The 26,177-nt window shown below is 36.8% G+C and overlaps 1 protein-coding gene across 2 annotated transcripts in view; it reads left to right on the forward strand.

The window, feature by feature from the left end:
- Nucleotides 1-26,177, forward strand: part of LOC102975070 (signal recognition particle subunit SRP54) — an 81,264-nt gene that overhangs the window by 21,504 nt on the left and 33,583 nt on the right. Inside the window, exons 8-16 of one of the 2 annotated variants that reach the window (XM_007112311.4) lie at nt 3,895-4,045; nt 5,117-5,265; nt 5,546-5,646; nt 6,152-6,238; nt 10,482-10,555; nt 10,766-10,874; nt 15,536-15,706; nt 18,875-18,970; nt 19,842-20,348. In XM_007112311.4, coding sequence (XP_007112373.1) covers nt 3,895-4,045; nt 5,117-5,265; nt 5,546-5,646; nt 6,152-6,238; nt 10,482-10,555; nt 10,766-10,874; nt 15,536-15,706; nt 18,875-18,970; nt 19,842-19,933 — 1,030 coding nt within the window. In that variant the 3' untranslated portion in view covers nt 19,934-20,348. Of the gene's footprint in view, nt 1-3,894; nt 4,046-5,116; nt 5,266-5,545; nt 5,647-6,151; nt 6,239-10,481; nt 10,556-10,765; nt 10,875-15,535; nt 15,707-18,874; nt 18,971-19,841; nt 20,349-26,177 lie in introns of those variants that run through there. The other variant, XM_055088384.1, reaches the window with a different exon arrangement.

Consider the following 26,177-nt stretch of genomic DNA (forward strand, 5'->3'; position numbering starts at 1 on the left):
ATGGACAACCTGGAAGAAATGGACAAATTCTTAGAAAAGTACAACCTTCCAAGACTGAACCAGGAAGAAATAGAAAATATAAACAGACCAATCACAAGCACTGAAATTGAAACTGTGATTAAAAATCTTCCAACAAAGGAACTTCCCTGGTGGCGCAGTGGTTAAAAATCCACCTGCCAATGCAGGGGACATGGGTTCAAGCCCTGGTCCAGGAATATCCCACATGCCGCAGAGCAACTAAGCCCGTGCTCCACAACTACTGAGCCTGCACTCTAGAGCTCACGAGCCACAACTACTGAGCCCACGTGCCACAAGTACTGAAGCCCATGCGCCTAGAGACTGTGCTCCACAACAAGAGAAGCCACCACAATGAGAAGCCCACACTCTGCAACAAAGAGTAGCCCCTGCTCACTGCAACTAGAGAAAGCCCGCATGCAGCCAAAAATAAATAAATAAATAAATTTATTAAAAAAAATATCTTCCAACAAACGAAAGTCCAGGACCAGATGGCTTCACAGGCGAATTCTATCAAACATTTAGAGAAGAGCTAACACCTATCCTTCTCAAACTCTTCAAAATATAGCAGAGGGAGGAACAATCCTAAATTCATTCTTCAAGGCCACCATCACCCTGATACCAAAAGAGACAAAGGTGTCACAAAAAAAGAAAACTACAGGCTGGTATCACTGATGAACATAGATGCAAAAATCCTCAACAAAATACTAGCAAACAATCCAACAGCACATTAAAAGGATCATACACCATGATCAAATGGGGTTTAACCCAGGAATGCAGGGATTCTTCAATATATACAAATCAATCAACGTGATACACCATATTAACAAATTGAAAGATAAAACCATATGATAATCTCAATAGATGCAGTAAAAGCTTTTGACAAACTTCAACAGCCATTTATGATAAAAACTTCCCAGGAAGTAGGCATAGAGGGCACCTACCTCAACATAATAAAGGCCATATATGACAAACCCACAGCCAACATTATTCTCAATGATGAAAAACTGAAACCATTTCCTCTAATATCAGGAACAAGACAAGGATGTCCACTCTCACCACTGTTATTCAACATAGTTTTGGAAGTTTTAGCCACGGCAGTCAGAGGAGAAAAAGAAATAAAAGGAATCCAAATTGAAAAGAAGAAGTAAAACTCTCACTGTTTGCAAATGACATGATACTATAGAGAATCCTAAAGATGCTACCAGTAAACTGCTAGAGCTAATCAATGAATTTGGTAAAGTAGCAGGACACAGAATTAATGCACAGAAATCTCTTGCATTCCTATACACTAATGATGAAAAATCTGAAAGAGAAATTAAGGAAACACTCCCATTTACCATTGGAACAAAAAGAATAAAATACCTAGTAATAAACCTACCTAAGGAAACAAAAGACCTGTATACAGAAAACTGTAAGGCACTGATGAAAGAAATTAAAGATGATACAAACAGATGCAGAGATATACCATGTTCTTGGATTGGAAGAATCAACATTGTGAAAATGACTGTAGTACCCAAAGCAATCTACAGATTCAGTGCAATTCCTATCAAACTACCAAGGGCATTTGTCACAGAACTAGAAGAAAAAATTTCACAATTTGTATGGAAACACAAAAGACCCTGAATAGCCAAAGCAATCTTGAGAAAGAAAAATGGAGCTGGAGGAATCAGGCTCCCTGAGTTCACACTGTACTGCAAAGCTACGGTAATCAAGACAGTATGGTACTGGCAGAAAAAACAGAAATATAGATCAGTGGAACAGGATAGAAAGCCCAGAGTTAAACCCATGCACATATGGTCACTTTATCTATGATAAAGGAGGCAAGAATATACAATGGAGAAAAGACAGCCTCTTCAATAAGTGGTGCTGGGAAAACTTGACAGCTACATGTAAAAGAATGAAATTAGAACACTTCCTAACACCATACACAAAAATAAACTCTAAATGTATTAAAGACCTACATTAAGACCAGACACTATCAAACTCTTAGAGGAAAACATAGGCATAACACTCTATGACATAAATCACAGCAAGATCCTATTTGACCCACCTCCTAGAGAAATGGAAATAAAAACAAAAATAAACAAATGGGACCTAATGAAACTTAAACGCTTTTCACAGCAAAGGACACCATAAAGGAGGTGAAAAGACAACCCTCAGAATGGGAGAAAATACTTGCAAACGAAGCAATGGATAAAGAATTAATCTCCAATACATACAAACAGCTCATGGAGCTCAATATCAAAAGAACAAACTATCCAATAAAAAAATGGGCAGAAGACCTAAAAATACATTTCTCCAAAGAAGATATACGGATTGCCAACAAACATATGAAAGGATGCTCAACATTTCTAATCATTAGAGAAATGCAAATCAAAACTACAATGAGGTATCACCTCAAACCGGTCAGAATGGCCATCCTCAAAAAATCTACAAACAATCAATGCTGGAGAGGGAGTGGAGAAAAGGGAACCCTCCTGCACTCTTGGTGGGAATGTAAATTGGTACAGCCACTATGGAGAACAGTATGGAGGTTCCTTAAAAATCTAAAAATAGAACTACCATATGACCCATCAATCCCACTACTGGGCACATACCCTGAGAAAACCATAATTCAAAAAGACACATGTACCCCAGTGTTTACCCCAGTGTAGCACTGTTTACAGTAGCCAGGACATGGAAGCAACCTAAGTGTCCACCGACACATGAATGAATAAAGAAGATGTGGCACATATATACAATGGAATGTTACTCAGCCTTAAAAAGAAACGAAATTGAGTTATTTGTAGTGAGGTGAATGGACCTAGAGTCTGTCATACAGTGTGAGGTAACTCAGAAAGAGAAAAACAAATACCGTATGCTAAAACAGATACATGGAATCTAAAAAGAAAAAAAAGGTTCTGATGAACCTAGGGGCAGGACAGGAATAAAGATGCAGACATAGAGAATGGACTTGAGGACACGGGGCGGGGGAAGGGTAAGCTGGGACGAAGTGAGAGAGTGGCATTGACGTATATACACTACCAAATGTAAAATAGATAGCTAGTGGGAAGCAGCTGCATAGCACAGGGAGATCAGCTCTGTGTTTTGTGACCACCTAGATGGGTGGGATAGGGAGGGTGGGAGGGAGACGTAAGAGGGAGGGGATATGGGGATATATGTGTACGTATAGCTGATTCACTTTGCTATACAGGAGAAACTAACACAACATTGTAAAGCAATTATACTCCAATAAAGATGTTTAAAAAATGCTTATAAAAGGGTGTTAAGTGGAAAAGCATGTTTAAAACACTATGTAATACAAGTTCAGTTATTAAAGAAAATGTAAAAAAAAATTGAGGGATTCACAGCTCATTCAGAAAAGATACACAGCAGAATCATACAGGATTTTGGGCTTCCCTGGTGGCGCAGTGTTTAAGAATCCGCCTGGCAATGCAGGGGACATGGTTTAGAGCCCTGTTCCGGGAAGATCCCACATGCCACGGAGCAACTAAGCCCGTGTGCCACAACTGCTGAAGCCCGTGTGCCACAACTACTGAAGCCTGCACGCCTAGAGCCCGTGCTCTGCAACAAGAGAAGCCACCACAATGAGAAGCCTGTGCACCGAAATGAAGAGTAGCCCCCGCTAATAATAAATAAATAAATAAATTTATTTTAAAAAAAAATCATACAAGATTTTGTAATTGGAAAACTGGTTACTGCTTCATGCTGCTCTAGAAGTGGGTTGTTATATTTAATACTTATTAGGTTTTATACTTCTAAATTGAAATTGTGATCATTATGACTTTTTCATAGTAGATTAAGGGTGCACTAACAATTTCCAAATTTTTTGTATTTGGAAGTTTTGCTGCTAAGTCATTTTTCCATGTTAAATAGCTATACAGAAATGGATCCTGTCATCATTGCCTCTGAAGGAGTAGAGAAATTCAAAAATGAAAATTTTGAAATTATTATTGTTGATACAAGTGGCCGCCATAAACAAGAAGACTCTTTGTTTGAAGAAATGCTTCAAGTTGCTAATGCTATAGTAAGTAGCTTAATTAAACAACATTATTAAGACTTTGGTTAAATTAATTATAAACCCTGATTGAGTTTATGAACCATATAAATTATTTTTTGCCTGTAAGACAGATTCCAAGTAATTTATTTTTATTTTGGGCTACTTTATCTGTATGATAAGGACTTAATCTTCTGTACATTAATATGAAATTTTCATGAGTATTGAAATATTTCCTTTCTCAATCATCTTATTGTATGTATAAGAAAAAGTAACAAGCAAAAAAAATGAGAAATAGCCTTTAATAGCTGTTGAATTTCCTTTCTGTAAATTATTTAAATTAAAACATTTGCTTTAGGTGAATTTTGAAAGATTTTTTAAATGAAGCATTTAAAAATATTAATCATCATTTCGTGTCTCTTTAAAATTGTGATGGAAATAACTTGGGAATAAGAAGTGGTTTATAGGTAATCTATAGCACATATTATGAACCCATGTTTTGCCATTGAGGTGCTGGCAGTAATTCTTTGGTTAATGATTAATACTAATACGTTGTGTTGTTTTGTTTAGCTGTGCCATTATTTTGACCTAGGTGAGCAGACCTAAGGGAAATATCCTCATCTGTCCTTTATTTATTTTGGTTTCAGTGCACACTCTTCTACTTTTTTTCTCTGATTTACTGTTGCTATTCCATTTGTCTAGAGTGTGATTCCTCTAGATTGTTGCTTAACTTTTTCCTCTTTATTCAGGCCTCAGCTCAAATGTTACCTCCAGTCAGGTCTTCCCTGACCACCCTACAAAAAGAAGCCTCCCACACCTCAAAACTGATTTTCTCTGTTCCATTTTAATTGTTGTACATCTGAAATGTTTATTTGCCTATTTTTTTATCTGTCTCCAGTGACTAGAACGTAGGTCCCACAAGGATAAGGATCTTCTTATTCATCTCTTTGACTGAGGGCATAAATGGTGCCCAATACATAGTACTCCCTCAGTAAATACTGGTTGATTGAATAATTATAATAAATATTTTTTATATCTTCTAATGATGAAATTTGCTTAAGGTGAGTAAAAATATATATCTTTTCTATTTAAATTTTCTAGCAACCCGATAACATTGTTTATGTGATGGATGCCTCCATTGGGCAGGCTTGTGAAGCCCAGGCTAAGGCTTTTAAAGATAAAGTAGATGTAGCCTCAGTAATAGTGACAAAACTTGATGGTCATGCAAAAGGAGGTGGTGCACTCAGTGCGTAAGTATCATTGATGTTATTGTCCTGTGTCTTGGGCTTAGTGTGTGTGTGTATTTATGGCTTTCTTATTAATCATTTAAAATATATTCCAATGGTGGACCTAATATGGTCTGTAAAAGAAGTTTAAATAGAAACAGAATTTTGGAGTACCTCTGATATAGTTCTCCGTTAGCTAGTGAAAAGAAACTTGAGCTATGTACTTTTGTCTAATTACCTTTAAAGTCTTCTAGAAATTTGTTTTCCTTTTTGAGGTTTTTTTGTGTTTTCTTTTTCTTTGCAGAGTTGCTGCCACAAAAAGTCCAATCATTTTCATTGGCACAGGGGAACATATAGATGACTTTGAACCTTTCAAAACACAGCCTTTCATCAGCAAACTTCTTGGTGTGTACAGTGGTGGAGATATAGAAAAATCTTCAAGAAATAGTGTGATTTTTAGGACGGATTAGGATTTTAGTTCTGCCCTCTCACTAACTAGCTCAGGAAAATCATTTTCTTCTATGATTTATCTTCTTTACCTGCAAACTAAGGATGGTGGTTATCTGCTTCCTGTAGTTAGGTGGTAAAATGAGCTATTAGATGGAAAGTTCCTTGGAAAAGTTTTAGAGCTCAATACAGAAGCATGTGGTTTTAGTAATAGCAGTGATAATGGCAACAAAACTTTCATAATGTCTCCATGTGTTTGAGAGCATGTAATTTGGAATTAAACCCTGGACTGCAGTTCCTGTTTTGTCACTTAACCTCTCTAGCTTCAATTTTTCACCTGTGAAGTGTAGTAGAAATATCTGAGCTGCCTATCTCACAGGCTTATTATGTATGTGCATGCATTTTGCATAGTGTAAAACAGATACACTATTAGTTATTAATTTTACTTTTTTGGGTCTTATAGGTATGGGTGACATTGAAGGACTGATAGATAAAGTCAACGAGTTGAAGTTGGATGACAATGAAGCACTTATAGAGAAGTTGAAACATGGTATATGAGTAGCAAAAAGCATTTGATCTCAGATGACTTAACTGGATTTCTTTTGATAAAGCTATAATTTGTTTGAAATGATACATCCATTAAAGTCAATTCTTCATATGTTTACTGTTTTAGATTTATATACAAATCATTTTAAATCTCAGGCATCTAAGCAATTGTAGAATGGAGTGTTTTTATTTTCTTTCTTGTAATCAAATTGCATTAAGATTAAAATTGAAGCTTTCATTGGGTTCCTTGGAGTAAAACAGGCTAAAAGTACATTAGAATACTCTCTTCTGATTTGTTTGTTTACTTATAAATTTTATATTTGTATGTAACAGAACATATAAAAATAAATTTAAAAGAATGAGATTAAATACCCACACATGTTTTCTTTACTCCACATTGAAGACAACTCCTATTGAAACGTGATTAAGAGCTCAAGTTTTTTAATCTAACGTGACTTTTTCAAATTATTTAACCTCGGACTACCCTGGTGGTCCAGTGGTTAAGACTCCATGCTGCCACTGCAGGCGGTGCGAGTTTGATCCCTGGTCTGGGAAGTTCCACATGCCTGTGGGGTGAAGCCAAATTAATTAATTAATTAATTAAGTTGAAAAAAATCATGTTCAAATTACTTAACCTCAATTTTCTTATGTGTAAAAATTAGATAATACTAAGTATCTTCTTCATAGAGTTGTGAAGACTAAATTAGCTGATATATGTAAAATGTCCAGCATGTCAGAAGCATTTAACATATTATTGACCATTTCGGTTTTTCTCAAAATGGTATTGCTCTTAATTTCCATGGCCACATACTATTCTGCCTCTTTGCTCCTTCTCATTCATCTTGTCAGGTGCCTATGCCTTTACTTCTCAAATGTTGATGTTTTCCAGGGATCATTCTAGGCCATCTTCTTTCTCTGGAGCTTCAGACTCATATCTGTATGTTTAGATGCTTAGATCTTCCTTAGACATTTAGTTCAGTTTATCCTTGTCTTCCCATCCTAACCTCCCACCCCAATGTTATCATCTATGAATTTAACATCATTTTTCTTGTTGCCAAAGTCAGAAACTTGGATGTTGTCATCAACTCATCTCTTCCTCACTTTGCCCAGTCCTCTTCCGATCAGTCATTAGTCCTAGTGATTCTACCTCCTAATTATCTCCATTCCATCCCTTACTTTCCAGCAACTATGCAAGTTCATCTCTTGTCTAGATTGTTTATTCTAAGTCTTTTAACAGATATTCCAGTTTGTTGTACTCTTCCCCTTGGATCAGTTTTTATACTTCAGCCGAAATGATCTTTCAGAAATGCAAATTTGATCCTATTACCTTTCTTAAAATCTTTCAGTAGCTTCCCATTTCCCTTAGAGTATTTTTGAATGACTCCACTATCTAACCCACATCTTCCGAGTCATGTTTTGACACTATTGTTTTTAGCGTTCCGTGTGCTGGTGATGCTGAATTTCTGTCAGTTTCTCAGATGTACGCTGCTGTCTCTGCCTTTGCCCTTGCTGGTCCTGCTGACTGTTAGATAGTTATCCTCTCTTCTTCCTACTTCTGTCCTTCTTTATCCCAGCCAAACCGGCTAACTCCTACTCATACTTCAAGTCTTTCCTTAAATGTGCTTCAGGGACATTCTACCTTATCCTTAGACTAAGTTAGAACCCCCTGCTGTATGTTTCCATTGGATCCTGTAATTGCTGTATGAGTCATCACAATGATTTGATGTCTGTCTTCCCTGCTGGAAAGTGAAGGTAGGTTTCATAGCTGTGTTCTTCCTCTTTTATGTTCACAGTACCTAGTACAATTTCTGACACTTAGTAAGTCTTTAGTAAATATTTGTTGAATGAAAGAATCTATCCTTTATTGCCTGATTCTTTCCCCCTGCCTTGCTCTATCATAAATAGCCCAACCACTGCTTCTACTACCACACTAAACTGGGTAATATATTCCTAGTCAGTCTGCTTTCTGACTCCTAGGTCTCTGTTTATATCTCTGCATTTTGCTTCTGCTTCTAACATTCTACTCATTTCTAATATCACCAAGGGCCTCCTAATTTCCAAATGTAGTGACCTTTCTCTTTCCTCTTGGCTCCCAATATTTAACAGTTTTATCTGCCTTTTATATTTTCAAACTCTTCACTTGGGTTCCATGACAGTGGATTTCTCATATTTATCATAGCTTCAATTGTCATTTCTGTATAATATGTATTTTAGCCTTAACCTTCTCTACCACTGTTTTATTCTGCATTTCTAGCTGCTGGCTATAACATTTCTTTTAAGATACTGTACTGCTACTTCAAATTCAGAATGCCTAAAACCAAACACCATTTTTGTTTATATCTTAGGACAAAAATAGAAAATAATCTTTCTCCTTTGTCTTGTTCTTTCTGTTTTTCTCCTTAACTGAATTTACATAATAATGAAATGCTCAGATTCTAAGAATATCATTCAATCAACTTTGACAAATGCACAATAATCTGCACTCCATCAGGAAATAGAAAATTTCCATTACTCTAGAAAGTTTGCTTATTCCCCTTCCCAGTAAATACTTCATATTATAGGACTTGTAGAGTGTATCTTTTTTTCCCACATGGTTTCTGTGACTCAGCATAATATATATATTTTTTTAATTTTTAAAAAATTTATTTATTTATTTATTTATTTTTGGCTGTGTTGTGTCTTCGTTTCTGTGCGAGGGCTTCCTCTAGTTGGCGAGCGGGGGCCACTCTTCATCGCGGTGCGCGGGCCTCTCACTATGGCGGCTTCTCTTGTGGAGCACAAGCTCCAGACGCGCAGGCTCAGTAGTTGTGGCTCACGGGCCTAGTTGCTCCGCGGCATGTGGGATCCTCCAGACCAGGGCTCGAACCTGTGTCCCCTGCATTGGCAGGCAGATTCTTAACCACTGTGCCACCAGGGAAGCCCCTTAGCATAATTTTGATATTCATCCAGGTGGTTGTACTCACCTGTAGCCTTTTCTTTTTATTTTATTTTCTTTTCTTTTATTTTATTTTATTTACTTTTGGCTGCATCGGGTCTTCATTACTGCATACGGGCTTTCTCTAGTTGTGGTGAGAGGGGGCTACTCTTCGTTACAGTGCATGGGCTTCTCATTGTGCTGGCTTCTCTTGTTGCAGAGCATGGGCTCTACGTGCGTGGGCTTCAGTAGTTGTGGCCCATAGGCTCAGTAGTTATGGCTTGCGGGCTCTAGAGCGCAGGCTCAGTAGTTGTGGTGCTTGGGCTCAGTTGCTCCGCGGCATGTGGTATCTTCCTGGACCAGGGCTTGAACCCGTGTCCCCTGCATTGGCAGGTGGATTCTTAACCACTGTGCCACCAGGGAAGCCCCTTAGCATAATTTTGATATTCATCCAGGTGGTTGTACTCACCTGTAGCCTTTTCTTTTTATTTTATTTTCTTTTCTTTTATTTTATTTTATTTACTTTTGGCTGCATCGGGTCTTCATTACTGCATACGGGCTTTCTCTAGTTGTGGTGAGAGGGGGCTACTCTTCGTTACAGTGCATGGGCTTCTCATTGTGCTGGCTTCTCTTGTTGCAGAGCATGGGCTCTACGTGCGTGGGCTTCAGTAGTTGTGGCCCATAGGCTCAGTAGTTATGGCTTGCGGGCTCTAGAGCGCAGGCTCAGTAGTTGTGGTGCTTGGGCTCAGTTGCTCCGCGGCATGTGGTATCTTCCTGGACCAGGGCTTGAACCCGTGTCCCCTGCATTGGCAGGTGGATTCTTAACCACTGTGCCACCAGGGAAGCCCGTAGCCTGTTCTTTTATTGCTGAGAGTAGTATTTCATCCAGAGTCTATCCATTTTCCAGTTCATGGACAGCTAAGCTGTGTAAGAAACTCCAAATAATCTTCTAAAGTGCTTTTGCCCATTTTACAATTCTCATCAGCAGTATATGAGAGTTCTGCTTGTTCTACATTCTCTTTAACTTTTGGTGTTGTCAGACTTTTTAATTTCAGTTATCCTAGTAGGTATAGTTTGTCTCCTTTGTTTTCACATTTCCTGTATTTATGTCCATTTTCTCTGATAGAATATGAGCTTCTCTAGGATAGGATCTATCTGTCTCTGCTGTATTCATCCTGTGATCTTGTGTGTAGTAACTGATCAGTGAATATTTATTGATTGGATATTTTATAAGTGTGCTTCAAGATGAGCCCATGATTAAGGAAAATATTAGTTTTATTGACTGGAAATGTTCATTCTCTAATATATCTGCATCATTTATATTGTATTTCAGGTCAGTTCACGTTGCGAGACATGTATGAACAATTTCAAAATATCATGAAAATGGGCCCCTTCAGTCAGATCTTGGTTAGTTATACTAAAAAGTTTTTTTCTAACGTCTTTTGTTTTTGTTAAAATTTCTAAGAACAGATACACTTGCTTTAATTATTTTAATATTTGGGTAAAAATAGATACTTTTAAAACTTAGTATCAACATTAAAGCCATTAGTTAAATGTGAACATTCTGAACAATTAATCTCAAGCTATTATTGACTTTATGTTTAATATATCTTTTAGGGGATGATCCCTGGTTTCGGAACAGATTTTATGAGCAAAGGAAATGAACAAGAGTCAATGGCAAGGCTAAAGAAATTAATGACAATAATGGATAGTATGAATGATCAAGGTAAGGTGGTAGATTATTTGACTTGGAGGACAATGTTCTGAATATCAGCAAGTTGAGAGTTTAACTGTTCTTGTGGACAAGATGGGGAGAATTTAGGCTGAAAGATTATTGTTAGGGAGATTTCTAGCTGCTTGAAAGCTCTTGCTCAAAGGGTTGTGATTACTGGGTTGACCTCCTCATTGAGAGAAATGTCTAGTATAGTGCTTCTCCAAATGAGTTCTGTGGAGAGAACATAAGTTCTTTATGGTGTTGATAGAAATAACTTAAAAGGGGAGTTCTGTAGTCAAATAAATTTGGGGGAATGCTGATTTAAAAAAAATAACTAGTAAGTTTATTTATTGTATGTCTCCTCAGAGCTCTAATATGCTAACATGAATTGGGAATCTGTAAGAGAGAGATAGTTTATGCAGTGTTTACCAGCTTACTTTGCTCTGTAACTCTCAAGGTTTTGGTCTTCTCAAGTACACTGCTCTATCTCTAATCCTACATTATCCCTCTCTCCTGTACTTTCAGGTCCTCAGCCCATGAACATTTCTAGACCCATGACCTCTTTATCTTTTTCCCAGTTTTTTTAGCTCCCTTTCTGATTGAACCCAGCAGGCATGCCAAACATTTATCACCCTTTTGCAGGTCTTCTCTTGATCTCTGTTCTTATTTACAAAGAAATACAGGCTTTTGGCATTGAATTCTTTCAGCCTTTGGCTGATTTACCTATGAGATTGTGACAGCCACAAACCATTCTTAAAGCTTTTTCAAGGACCTCTCTCCATCAGTAAAATCCTCTCCTATATCTGCAGTCTCTCCTACCTACTGACTTTTTCCCCCCATCAATATATAAACATTCTTTCTTAAGTTCACAATTTCACATTTTCTAGGCTTTACTTCTCCCGCATGCTTTTACTCTGTCTCTCTTTTCAGTCAAGCTTCTTAAAAGAATGGTTTATGTTCCCAAACTACTGAAATCTGACTTCTCTCCCCACCATTACTGTGAAATAGATCATACAAAGATGTTCAATAACCTTCTACTGGTCTACTCTAATGGATACTCTTCAGTTTTTTTCTTGACCTTTACAACATTGGATGTTAATCACCTTTTTTTCTTGGTTTCCATTATACCATCTCTCCATTTTACCCTTACCTTTCTTGGTTTTTTTGTTTGTTTGTTTGTTTTGTTTTGTTTGTTTGTGTTTTTGGCTGTGCTGTGTGGCTTGCAGGATCTCAGTTCCCGGATCAGGGATTGAACCGGGGCCACGGCAGTGAAAGCCCGGAATCCTAACCACTAGGCCGCCAGGGAACTACACATAACTTTCTTGTTCACTTAGTCTCTTTCACTGGTCTCATCCTCACCCAACCTCTTAAATGAATATATGCTACAGGGTTCTGTCCTCAGCTAGTGTTTCTTATCATTCTGCTCAATTTTGAATAATTTATCCACATCTATGCTTTGTCTACTACCTGATTATTATTATTATTATTTTTTTCACGGTACGCGGGCCTCTCACTGTTGTGGCCTCTCCCGTTGCGGAGCACAGGCTCTGGACGCGCAGGCCCAGTGGCCATGGCTCACGGGCCCAGCCGCTCCGTGGCATGTGGGATCCTCCTGGACCGGGGCACGAACCCGTGTCCCCTGCATCGGCAGGCGGACTCTCAACCACTGCGCCACCAGGGAAGCCCCCTGATTATTTTTTGTAGTCTCTACATCTTTCCTGATCTCTAGGCCTTCATAGTAAGCCAAATAATGTTTCTCTCTCATCTCTGTATCTTCAACACTATTAAAAGTTTTGCATGTAGCATTAATAACTGCAGCCATATCTAGAGTGTTTATTCTGCCCTAGGTACTGTCCTGAGCACTTAACATATTTTAACCCACAACAACTCTTAAGGGACAGTTCTGGGGTCAAAATCCAATCTAGCTGTTACAGATTAGGATACAGGCAAGTTGAGTAATCTGCCAAAGGTCACTAGCTAGGGAATGGAGAGGCTGGGCTTCTGGCTTGAGAGTCAATACTCTGGATCACTTCCTGTCTAGGTGCTCACTGAATGGTGGACAGACATCTCTATTACATGTTTGAGAGTTTTCTGAGGTACATCAGGTCCAAAATGTAGTGCTTCTGCTTTGGTGAGTGACACTTCCATCTATCTATTCAGTCACCCAAGCTAGAAACTGGGGTCAACTTAGATTTACTGTCTAGTCGTTCTATTGATTATGGATATAGAGGTATTGAGATGCCTAACTTTTCTCCTTTCAGTTGTGTCAGTTTTGCTTCGTGTATTTTGAAGCTCTTTTGTTGGGTGCATACACATTTAGGATTGTTACGTCTTCTTAGTGAATTGACCTGACCCTTTTATCTTTATGTGTGTAATGCTCTCCTTTGTCCTGCTCCACTTTATCTGATATTAATGCAACCACTCCAGCTTTCTTTTAACTAGTTGTTTGTATTATATATCGTTTTCTATCCTTTTACCTTTAACCTACCTGTATCATTATATTTGAAGTGAGTTTCATATTAACATGTTATGTTTTTTCTTTTTTAATAATTCTGATAATCTTTTAACTGATATATTATTTATATATTAGGATTTAGTTCTGCCATGTTATCTTTTGTTCTGTTTGTTCACTCTGATTTTTGTTCTTCTGTTTTCTCTTTTCTACCTTCCTATGGATTGTTTGAACATTATTTATTATTCTATTTTAATGTATCTGTATGTTTTTGAGTATATTTCTTTAAGTAGTTTTCTTAGTGGTTGTTCTAGGTATTACAATATATATACATATTTAACTTATCACAGTCCATTCGTATCAGTATTTCATCACTTCAAGTACAATATAGAAACCTTAACATCACCTTAGACTTAGTGAGTTATACTTCTTAAATATTTCTAATATCTTCTCTCTCCTCTTTGTCTCTATATCCCCTGAATTAGTTCATACACTCATCATTCCTTACCTGGATTGCTACAGTAGCCTCCTGACATTTCCCTTTCTCTTTTTTCACCTTCCTTCCTCACTGCCACAAGAATAATCTTTCTAAACATAACAATTCTGGGATCGAAATCTTTCAGTGGCTCTACGTTGTCTTCATGATGAATTCCCAACTCCTAAGCCTGGTGTACAAGTTCTGTTATAATTTTGTTCTTACTTACTTTTATAACCTCTTAAATCTCTCAGCTCTTATCCATGCTTTGTTCCTTCTACACAAAACTATTTTCATTTATTTTAGGAATCCATGCTCTGCTTCCTAGAATATCCCTTGCTCCTTTCTCTTCTTTACTTATACTTGTCCTTCAGGACTACACAGTTAAAGGGAAACCACCAGCATGGAACCTTTCCTGACTTCCTTTCTTCTTTGAATTATGTCCCCTTCTGCTTTTTGCTTAACTCTGTCCTATTGCTTGCCAGGATGTGCTGTTATTCGCTGTCTTCTTTCTCTCACTCCATTTGAGCTCTTGGAAGGAATATGATACACATTTTCTAAATATTTTATCATGAAGATGTGGCTTAAAAGCTGCATTTATGAAATGGATTTAGAGGTTTTAACAGACTATAAGTTTATTATGAGATAATTTGATCTTTATTTGTATTACATGAGTAATTAGTCTTTCCCTGGATTTCAGTTCACTTCTGGACAATATGCTTAGAGGGCATAGAGAAATTAGAAAATGTAGTTAGGAAATCAGCATGGTAAATGAGGTGCTAAACCATGTTATAAGAGGAACAGTCAAAAGAGTTGGATATTTGTCACCTGGAGAAAATTCACAGGAGACATCATGGCTCTCAAATAATTTGAAAGCCTTATTCTTTGTGCCTGGCAAGGAGATATCTATGCAAAATAGGAAGGAATGTCAGGCAAACATATTTCATTTTAATATGTGAAAAGATTTTCCATAGTTACAGGTATTAGAATGGCATAGATTGACTTATTTTGGATAATGGGTTATCTCTCCTGGGGTTGTTAAATCAAAGTTAGGTGATCACTTATTGGGGGATATTGTGGAGAGAATGCAAACATAATAGAAATTTTGTTCCTGAGATTGTATGCAACTAATGCCATAAGAAATGTACCTCGTATTCTAAGAGTTATCAAAACACTGGAAGGAATTAACTCATTCTTTACATTACAGAAAGCATTAAAAGACTAGTAGTAATTACTTGATTATATAGGAAATGTACAATTATTCTGTTGATTATAGATAGAACCTACCTACTACTTGCTTATATGCCTAAATTTATGATTTAAAGGATAATAGTTATTTAGAGCTAAGGTGAGCACTTTTGTTCTTTTTTGAAATATACCTTATACCTCTGGCATATACTCTGAGGAGCAGTTGGATATGAGATATAGAAAGGGAGGACAAAGAAAATTTTTTCAAAGAAAAATTTTCACAATGTTCTATTTTACTTTAAACTGTAGGGTGAGTAGATGTGTATTTGTTTTATTGTTTTTATAGCTTATGGATATTATAAATATTCTTTTGAATGTATTCCATGTTTAATTTTTAAAAACCAGATGAAGACACAGCAGATGATAACAGTATTTGTTAAATCTGGTTGATGGTTTGACCACTGTATTTATTTTCTGTGTGTAAGATATTTGCATGTAACTGCTTTGACAATGAATGTTAATTGTGTGTATGTGAAAGTTATTGACCCTTGCCTACAGAACTTGACAGTACTGATGGTGCCAAGGTTTTCAGTAAGCAACCAGGAAGAATCCAAAGAGTAGCAAGAGGATCAGGTGTGTCAACGAGAGATGTACAAGAACTTTTGACACAATATACCAAATTTGCACAGATGGTAAAAAAGATGGGAGGTATCAAAGGACTTTTCAAAGGTAAGAAAAATAACAAGCTCATCATTAGCTGACACACTGAAAGGAAAGAAGAGGTTGAGAAATTAAAAATTAAAGCCAGGGAGTACTGCCAGTATTAGAAAATACACTGCTGAATTTCATGTTATATTCAAGTACTTCCGGGATTTACAATGCAATCTGTGATTTATCTGTTTTCAGATTCAAGGTAATAATTGCTAATATTTTTAAAAATCACACTTAATGACTTTATTTTTGTGACGTTATAGTATATATTAAAGAAAATTTAGAGAATATAAGGAAATATAAGAAAAAAATTTAAAACACCCATTACCTTTACTCCCCAGAGAATCCCATGGGTCTTATTGCAAATAACATTTGATATAACTAGTGTTTTTTCTTTTCAAACATCATGACTTTTTTTCCATATTGTCAAATATTCTTCAGAACATAACTTTTAACCACTGAGTACTATTCCAGTTACGCATGTATCTTTGTTTAGCACAATGCGTCTTTGTTGGATGTTTAGGCTGATTTCATATCAGTATCAGTTCTTATATCAGTTTCTGTGCAGTCTTCCGTGAGGCCAGGGATTTTGTCTATTTTGATCAGAAATATAGTAGATGCAGAATAAGTTTTGTAGTAATTCAGTATTTCCAATTTAATGGTCAAATGTTTTTCAGTATGTTTGTTCGATTACTCACGTTTAACATTTCTTCGTACATTTATTGGTTTGAATTTTCTCGGTGAATCCCCTCTTACTTAGGTTACTTGTCCATTTGTTTTATTTTTTTCCTTATTGCGTTGTAATAACTCTTTAAAATTCTTGGACTATATCTGCAAATATTTTTCCCAGTATTTCATTTGCCTTTCATTTTTATTTATATTTTAATTAAAAATGAAGTTTTTATTTTTTTTAATTAATTAACTAATTTATTTATTTGGCTGCATCAGTTCTTAGTTGCAGTATGTGGGATCTTCATTGAAGCATGTGGGGTCTTTTATTGCAGCACGCAGGCTCTTTGTTGTGGTGCGTGGACTCCAGAGCACACAGGCTCAGTAGTTGCAGCATGCAGGCCTAGTTGCCCCGCAGCATGTGGGATCTTAGTTCCCCGACCAGGGATCAAACCCACATCCCCTGCCTTGGAAGGCGGATTCTTAACCACTGGACCACCAGGGAAGTCCCTGAAGTTTTCATTTTTAATGCAGCCAGGCCTTTTGGTTTGGTTTCTTTTATACTCATAAAAGCCTTCCCCATGTTGATACCACAATAGTCACCTATATTTTCTTCTACTTGTTGCTGTTTTTTTTTTTAGGTTTTACTCTTTATCCCACCTAGAATTTATTTTGCTGTGTATTGTCTAAGGTAAAAAGGTAAGTTTGTTTTTCCAAAGGGTTAAAATCAACTGTCCTAGCCCTCTCTTTAAATTTTTTTTCTATATCATAAACACTATTAAGGTGAATTTATTATTTAAGAAATATTGATTAGGCAAGCTCCAAAGATGAATAATACCACTGGATAGCTTTCTGAAAAAGATGGGTATTTACATAAGTTTTTATCACGTTTTGTCTTTGACAGTTTCCTTATTTTCCTTGCCTGCTATATCCTATTTTCTTTTTCGTGACAAGGGAGAAAAGTTAGACAAACAAGTTTAAAATTGGTTATAATTCCTAACATCACATACTATTTCAGATAGTGATTTATAAACACATTAAGTCAGTTTAACATCTTTCCCAAATGACCCTGACTGTTCTTGGTAGAACTACTGCAGATCTGTTGGTCAGGTCTTGTCTAAGCATTAACTGCTCAATAAAGGCACAACCAAGATGAAGTGGGCAGTGGATATGGTACACGTCCTTGTCATACCAAAGTCTTAATAATTTTTCGAAGTTTTAAGTCCTCAGAGACAAAAACTCTTACAACAAATCACTAGTGGTCGTAGAATTCACATCTTACACAAATTTATTAATTATGAAACGTTTTTTACACGTTTTATCATCTTTTATAAAAACACATCTTCTTTCATTCATAGTTCTTAATTCATTTAATTTATTCATATTAGCCAGCTTTGATCAGAGAATCAGGGTCATCTTTGATTTGCATTTTCACAAATGTTCTGAGAAGTACCAGAGTTAATGTTCCTTTGAAATAAATAGTTTTGCTGAAGCAGCTCTACTTATTCATTGCTATTGCATCAATGATGTCTTTGGCTTTCTGTCTCTTAAGAGCACAGCAGTTATTCTCTAAAGAATGCTCTTATCGCTTCTGCCCCAGTGTGCATCTCTTTCATTGGCTGCCTTTTTACTGTGGAGTTTTGACTGAGTGTGTAGAAATTCATTAATAAATGGAGTTGCATTATTCTTTCTATTCTATGAAGCTTTTTGTTATTTATAATAGCTTCTTAGATATACACATCTTCAGGTTCTCTCAGACTCATTCTTTCATATCCATTTATCAGTAATCCACTCTTTCCCAATTAACCCATATCTATAAAGTTTTTTGTTCAGCATTCTACCCATGTCACTATTAAACAATTGTTATAGCTTACTATTAATAACCACTGGATATGGTTTTGCTTATAGTGGCTCATTCACAGGTATAAGTAAAAATGTTAACAAAAATTGTAGCCCTTAAGAAAGTTCCTTAGGGCTTCCCTGGTGGTGCAGTGGTTAAGAATCCGCTTACCAATGCAGGGGACACAGGTTCGAGCCCTGGTCCGGGAAGATCCCACATGCCGCGGAGCTCCTAAGCCTGTGCGCCACAACTACTGAGCCTGCACTCTAGAGTCCGCGAGCCACAACTACTGTGCCCATGCGCCTAGAGCCCGTGCTCTGCAACAAGAGAAGCCACTGCAATGAGAAGCCCATGCACCGCAACGAAGTGTAGCTCCTGCTCGCTGCAACTAGAGAAAGCCCGAGCGCCGCAACGAAGACCCAATGCAGCCAAAAATAAATAAATAAAATAATTAAAAAAAAAAAAAAACAAGAAAGTCCCTTAATACTGAATTTCACTTGTTCTTTCTCAAAGATATGTATGTAATTGGGATAAAGAGTAGAAGGGAATATGTACAAATAGAAATAATTGTGTTAGAGTGATAAGATTATAGTTTTTTTTCCTTTATATTTACTCAATTTCTATGATACCCTGATTATATTACAGTCTATATTGACTCAAAACCTTTTTTTCTTCAGGTGGTGACATGTCTAAGAATGTGAGCCAGTCACAGATGGCAAAATTGAATCAACAAATGGCCAAAATGATGGATCCTAGAGTTCTTCATCACATGGGTAAATACAAGTTGTTGCCAGTTGCTAATACTTGGTTTAGTTTATAAGGGTTGAGTTTTAATATGCCTTTTGTTGTGATATGAAAATCTGTTCAAACAATGTATGATTTAAGTAAAAGGGCCATCTAACTTCTAAGTTGACTGGTTGTAACAGTGCTGTATAAGCTGAGGTTTTATTCACTCCTCTGCTGCTGTTTGTGATTTTTGAGCAAGCTACTTAATCATCTTTTGTTAATGCTTGTTCTGGTGACCTTTTGCCTTAGTCTAGAATCTGGATAGTTTCATTGATGAGACTTTGGAATTATATAACGATTTTGAAAACCCAGTTCCACTTTTACCGTGTAACCTATAAAAAGTTCCTTAAACTTTCTGAACCTCACTTTCCCCTTCTGTAAAATCACAGGCAATACCTCGTCAGGAAATTATGATGATTAAATGAGCTAATAGATAGGAAAGCATTTAGTACAGTTCTGGGCATAGAGTAGATGTTCAGTAATGGTGAATTGTTTTCTTACTTTAAGTCCTATGAAATAACTACCCCCGATCCCTGCCCCAAATTATTACTATTTACAAGACTCAGACTTCCCAGGAAAAAAATTTTTGTTTAGATTTACTGACTCCCTACTGTGTGACAGGTACTGTTCTGCGATCTCTTCATGTAGTATGTATTTCTCATAATGTGATGAGGTAAGTTATTCATTCTCTTTTATAGATGAGGATACTGGTTATAATACAAATTCTTATGTACTTTAAGGCTGATGCAGTCAGAACCCAGTATATTTTTTAGAAGTTCAAGTACTTATTAGGCAAAAGTAACAAATGTTTCAAGTTGTGTTTAATAATTATCTGATTTTATTCTACTCTCACTCTAGGTGGTATGGCAGGACTTCAGTCAATGATGAGGCAGTTTCAACAGGGTGCTGCTGGCAACATGAAAGGCATGATGGGATTCAATAACATGTAAAGAAGATGCCTTAATTTAAACTGACTCAGTTGATTACATTGTTTGCTGAGACCTCAGAGTTTCCCTCCTTTTTGCAAATGGGAATAAAAAGTATTTTTCTTGTCTGTCTTGCCCCTTTTCTTTCTCTCCTCATCGTTTTTCCCCCTCCTTTTCTTTTTCCTTCCTTCCTTTTTCCCTCCCTCCCTTTCATATAAGGGAGGAATATATGGTTTTTGTGGAAATCATTATATTTTTGCTTTAGATTTTCTTCTGTTAGTTTTCAGCCATCATAACACTTCTTAAGTTAAACAAATCATGATGTAAAATTTTAGTATTGATACTTAAAAGTTTTTAATTGTCTCAAAGGCCAAGCATTGCATTTGTAAACAGTCCTCAGTAGTTACATGATGTCTCAATAAAAGTGCTGTAAAATAAACTTCAAAGTCGTTATAAGTTAAGGGGTTGTTAACTTTCTTTATGGCTTAAAATTATCAGTGTATCATGTTAAAAGGCAGACAGAGGAGCTAATATTTAAAACTATTCTCATAAGTATACCTTTATTGGGACATATGATAGAGTACCCTAACCATTAGTATTAGGAATTTTTGTTTAACTTGGAATAATCAAGGTAATTTTGCCATAGAAAATCTTCGGTCTGCCATTTAAATTGAAATTGTGAATTTGGTTACAGTTCACAATTTAATGTTTTGTATATAACTTGCATTTTTTTTACCTCATATTTTTGAAGCCTTAATGGCAATATTTGATTTTTTTGAAAAGCCAATTTTGTTATGTTTCTTACATACCAAAAATCTGCTTGAAGAAATTGATATACTTTGATGATAATAGCTAATGTATAGACCTCCTAATGGGAATATAACTGCAAATATTAGGCTGTCACTATTATATATTAAAAATAATGAGACCATGACAAGATTGACTTGGTTGTTGGTTACTTTGGATTGCTGCACAGTTCAATTAGGACAATGGCTTTTCAGTAAGTTATGGAATTAATTTAAAATACTAGAATAATTATTATACTTATTATTGACATCATGAAGATAATAGATGTGGTATAGCAGTGTATTTTTTTTAAATTTTATTTATTTATTTATTTATTTAATTTTTGGCCGTGTTGGGTCTTCATTTCTGTGCATGGGCTTTCTCTAGTTGCAGTGAGCGGGGGCCACTCTTTTTTTTTTTTTTTTTTAAATATGCAAGTTCCAGAGACCCCATTCCAGCCAATTAAATCATGATCGCTAGAGTGGAATGTAGGGATCCGATTTTTTTTTTTAATTTATTTATTTTTTTGCTGTGTTGGGTCTTCGTTTCTGTGCGAGGGCTTTCTCTAGTTGCAGCGAGCAGGGGCCACTCTTCATCGCGGTGCACGGGCCTCTCACTGTCGCGGCCTCTCTTGTTGCGGAGCACAGGCTCCAGGCGCGCAGGCTCAGTAGTTGTGGCTCACGGGCCTAGTTGCTCCGCGGTATGTGGGATCTTCCCAGACCAGGGCTCGAACCGGTGTCCCCTGCATTGGCAGGCAGATTCTCAACCACTGCGCCACCAGGAAAGCCCAACAGTGTATTTTGAACTAGGGTGAACTGATTTTGAACTGGGATGAACTGATCTTCAGCAAAGAATTGATTTGTAGAAGTAGAAGAGAGTGAAAGAAATAGCTAGTTTTTATAGTATTTTTTATAACTCAGGTGTTTTAAAAGGGTCTTAACATCCAAAGTATCTTCAGAAAATAATTACATAGAGAATGCAACCGATTTTCTTGTTTATTTGGGCAAAGGTTTTATATCCCACCAAATCATTTTCACCAGCCAAAAACTTTAATATACCTATAGAATATTTGTATACCCTGTAAAAATTGCATATCTTGCATTCTACAGAAGTGTCATCACAAGGTCCAGCTACAGAAATTTGACAATAGAGAAAATATTGTTCTCCAAATTAGTTTCTTATTAAACTGATGCATACCACCTTTTCTGGGCATGCATTTTTGTGATTTCTATCCTCAGGGTACCACTTTTTCATTTTGACCAAAACAGGAAATGAGACACTTGGCCAAACTGTATGGCTTTGGGCATTGTTGTTAGTATTTTGGGGTGTGATGCAAATTATATTTTTCAGAAGCAAAAATAACAGTGGCAAAGGACAACTAAAGGTCCCGAACATGCAGTTCAGCTTCTATTTCTCTTGCCTCTTCTATAAAATGAGGAAATTGGGAATGTTCTCTGAAATTCTGATTCCATTAATTCCTCAACCTGGCATCTTTTTAGTTACAAAAGCTATCTTTCAGTTCTCACAGTTTCTATCAAAGTACTCATTTTTTGAAAGCATAAGTACTGTATACCAGAATTAAATTCTTTAATAATTTGAACAAATGTCCTTTTATTTTTCACTGTTGTTAAAATTGGTTCCTTAGCTTTTTGATATATGTTCTATTTCCAACTTAGAGCACTAGCTAGATCTAATATCATACAACATTGGATTCTTCTTGGATTTTATTATGTTACTTAAATATGTACAAACATAAAATTAGGTATAATTTCTTGCACTTACAATGCTTATGTAATTTTAAAACAAAACCAAACAGAACTTAATTATCAGAAAACTACAATACCTAGAAAAGGCAAATTATTAATTAATCTGATGGATGTCAGTGTTCTGAAAGTATATTTGCTAGCATGTAAAATATAAGGTGTATACACAATGCATTGCAACTTTATGGAGGAATTTTTTGGAAAAAATTAATTACTTTTCATCATGTAGTAAAAGCAATTTTAAAGTGTGTTACATAAACCATTATATTGTTCAAATAAATACAGTTTGTCATAATGTGAGAAGTCCTAAGTTCTGATATGCAGTAATATTGTACTAACCTTGAATAGACATATAACGCACATAGCTAAAAAGAAATGTATTGTTATCAAAAATACTGATATAGAGAAGGCAATAAGACCAGGAAATTTACTAGAACTAAAGTTTCATCATGCATATTAATGTTGGAAAAATTACTATAATATTAATACCTTGTGTCAGTGAATGTACAGGTTCTGAAAAGTAAACCATAATATAAAATAAAATTGAATGAATTTCTTTTACAGGTAGCTTTAGTACATATAAACAAAAATTTGAGTAAAAAATGGAACAAAGTGTTTAAATGTGAAGGAATTTCAGCTTGTTGATTGTGTATGCAGTAAAAGCAAGTATTTTACTATAATAAAAAATAATAGCAACCACAGAATTTGAATGAGCCAGGGAGAACTATGGCTATAAAATAAATGTGACTGAATTTCAGCTTGTTGATTGTGTATGCAGTAAAAGCAAGTATTTTACTATAATAAAAAATAATAGCAACTGCAGAATTTGAATGAGCCAGGGAGAACCATGGCTAAATAACAACTAAATGTAAATAAGTTTTGGTCTTCCTTAAAACCTGGCAATAATTATTAATAAAGCCAAGTAAGATGCATATTCAAAATTAGGAAGCCATCATCACAGCTCAAATCTGTTTCTGTTCATTGCTGGCATTCACTGGATTAGAAATGTAGTCATCTTCAAAATTCTGCTCTAAACTCCAGTTACCATGCTCTGAACATTAAGCTATTGCATTACAGTTAAACCTAATGCCTTTTTTTGCTTCTGAGCCATGAGTTACAGGAATGATGAATTTATATCTCAATTTTTTTTTTTTGGTGGTACGCCGGCCTCTCACTGTTGTGGCCTCTCCCGTTGCGGAGCACAGGCTCCGGACGCGCAGGCTCAGCAGCCATGGCTCACGGGCCTAGCCGCTCTGCGGCATGTGGGATCTTTCCGGACCAGGGCACGAACCCGTGTTCCCTGCATCGGCAGGCAGACTCTTAACCACTGCGCCACCAGGGAAGCCCTATATCTCAAATTTTGAGGTATTAATTTAAATTTTACTTCTAGATCACCTGTATAGTCTGTGGCTTGTTGTTGATGTGATGTGAAATTTTGCTATGAGTCTTTTCCCAACACTTTGCAATTAGGGGTAGATAACAATTTATTTGTGCTCATTGTTGAGTAATTGCTAACCCAAGCCTCTAGTCCCTATCCTTCTCTACTGACCTCTTGTCTGTAATATGGGCGTATTGAGTACAAGGTAATTTTTGGATGCTTTTTTTTTTTTTTTTTTTTTGGCCGTGTGCGGGCCTCTCACTGCTGGGGCCTCTCCCGTTGCGGAGCACAGGCTCCGGATGCGCAGGCTCAGCAACCATGGCTCACGGGCCCAGCCGCTCTGCGGCATGTGGGATCCTCCCGGACTGGGGCACGAACCCGTGTCCCCTGCATTGGCAGGCGGACTCTCAACCACTGCGCCACCAGGGAAGCCCCTTGGATGCTTTTAAAGGAAGCTGGTAAATTATGGCACATTTCCTTTGGTAGTGTTAATGTGGTGCATACAAGCTGTTGAGGTTGGCATGCCTATGCTACTGTTTGCAACTCTCATTACTTTTCTTTCTGTTCATTCAAAATCATTTGAAGTGCATATAGATCTTTTAGCTTCATTTGGCTTAAAAGTTTCTCTCATTAGCCTAAAACAATGCATTTCTTGTACCAGTTGGATCATAAATGGAAAAACAATCAAGAAATTGCACAGCACTACCTGTTTGTAGGAGGGATAATTTAGATGAGTCTGACACTAAGAAAATCCCCTACGTGGGGCCTGAGACTCCTCTGACATAAAGACTTTCTTCTCATGGGAAGCAGAAGTGAGTAATATCCTGTGATTGTGGTCTATTTTTCTTAAACAACACATGCAAAAGTTTTGTGACCTTCCAGAGAAAAGTCCTGTGTAATGTCTGCATATCTGCATAATTTATGTATCTTGCTTGTTTGCTTTTTTGATTTTAAAATAGAATGAGGGAAATTAAAGAGGTAACCCAAAAGAGGTAAGGGTTGTTACTGGGTATATTCGTGGACCAGAAATTCCCAAAGTTTCTGACTTTGGGAATCAATTAAGTGGTTCAGAATTTTATTTCTGACAGAAGTGGTACAAGAAATACCCACCTGTTTCTTGACATTCCATTTGATAGGAAATATAGGGAGTGTGAAGCCCTTCGTTTGTTGTGTGTCCTTTGATTTTTTACAGTTTCCTTCTTATAGTTTACCAAGAATTTGGATTGGAGGGTAAATTTGCTCTATATACACAATTGGGTTATTAAGCGCATCTCATCTACTACTAGGGAAAGGTATGGTTTCCTCAGTCCAGAAAAGGTACAGTTCTCAGGATTGTTTTTTCCTTTTGGCAACTCAGCCAATATCAACAATTTTATTTTAGAGAGTTCAGCAGAAGTTCAGCGTGGGCAGTGAACCTGGAGCTCCTCCTTGGGGTGCGTCTCAGTCATTTATGCCATTGTTCCTTTCACATTTCCCCCTTTTGCTCATGATTTTTCCTGGAGAAAATATCACCAGGGCAACTTTTAGTCCCACATAGCTGGAGTGGCTTGGTTGCCTGTTCTGGATTCATCATGTTCCTCAGAGTGGGGGTTGGGTGTAAGAGTCAATAAATGGATCAGGAAAATCATTGGCGGCATCATGATATTGTGCTGCCTCAAGCATAGTGGTCTGTGTGAGCCTTAACCAAGCAGAAGAATGGTTAAGTATAGAAGTAATTTAAGCAAGGACTTTATCAACATAAAGAAGCTAACAGCTATTAAGAGCAATAACCCAGTTTGCAGAACAGTTCTGAACCAAGATCCAATGTTTGAGGGTAAACAGCTGAACGAACATTAGGGGAGTGTTAAGGGTATCAGAATGGAGCCAAGTGGGTTTCTTTTGTAGGACCTCAGTTTGAGTTTCTACTATACCAGAAGTATTTATCTAAGTACAGCAGGTGGCATTTAAGATGGCACAGATACCTCCATGTTCTGCCAGAAGGTAGTCTAAGACAAATCAGTTATCTAATATAACATGAGTAAGTGAGTTTAGGGAGTTAACTTGGTCACTTAATGCTATGACTGGCATTAGCTATGTCTTCTATGGTTGCAGAGAGATTTCGGACCAATTTGTCAAGGGTTCCAATCCTCCACTTGGGGAATATAATTCATAGATATTTCTGAAATCCCTAAGAAGAGATTTCTCAGCAGAGGAAGGAAGTATAGCATGTGTGCTTTTTGGTAATTTATGGAGAATTTAACACAGTCAAGGGGGCCATTAAAAATCCTAGGGGACATTGAGAACCTGGGGCTAGGGGTGTTGAGGCAGGTCATCTTCCAACCACAAAGATATAGCAGATGGG

The sequence above is a fragment of the Physeter macrocephalus genome, chromosome 11, assembly GCF_002837175.3.
Source record: "Physeter macrocephalus isolate SW-GA chromosome 11, ASM283717v5, whole genome shotgun sequence".
NCBI lineage: Eukaryota > Metazoa > Chordata > Mammalia > Artiodactyla > Physeteridae > Physeter > Physeter macrocephalus.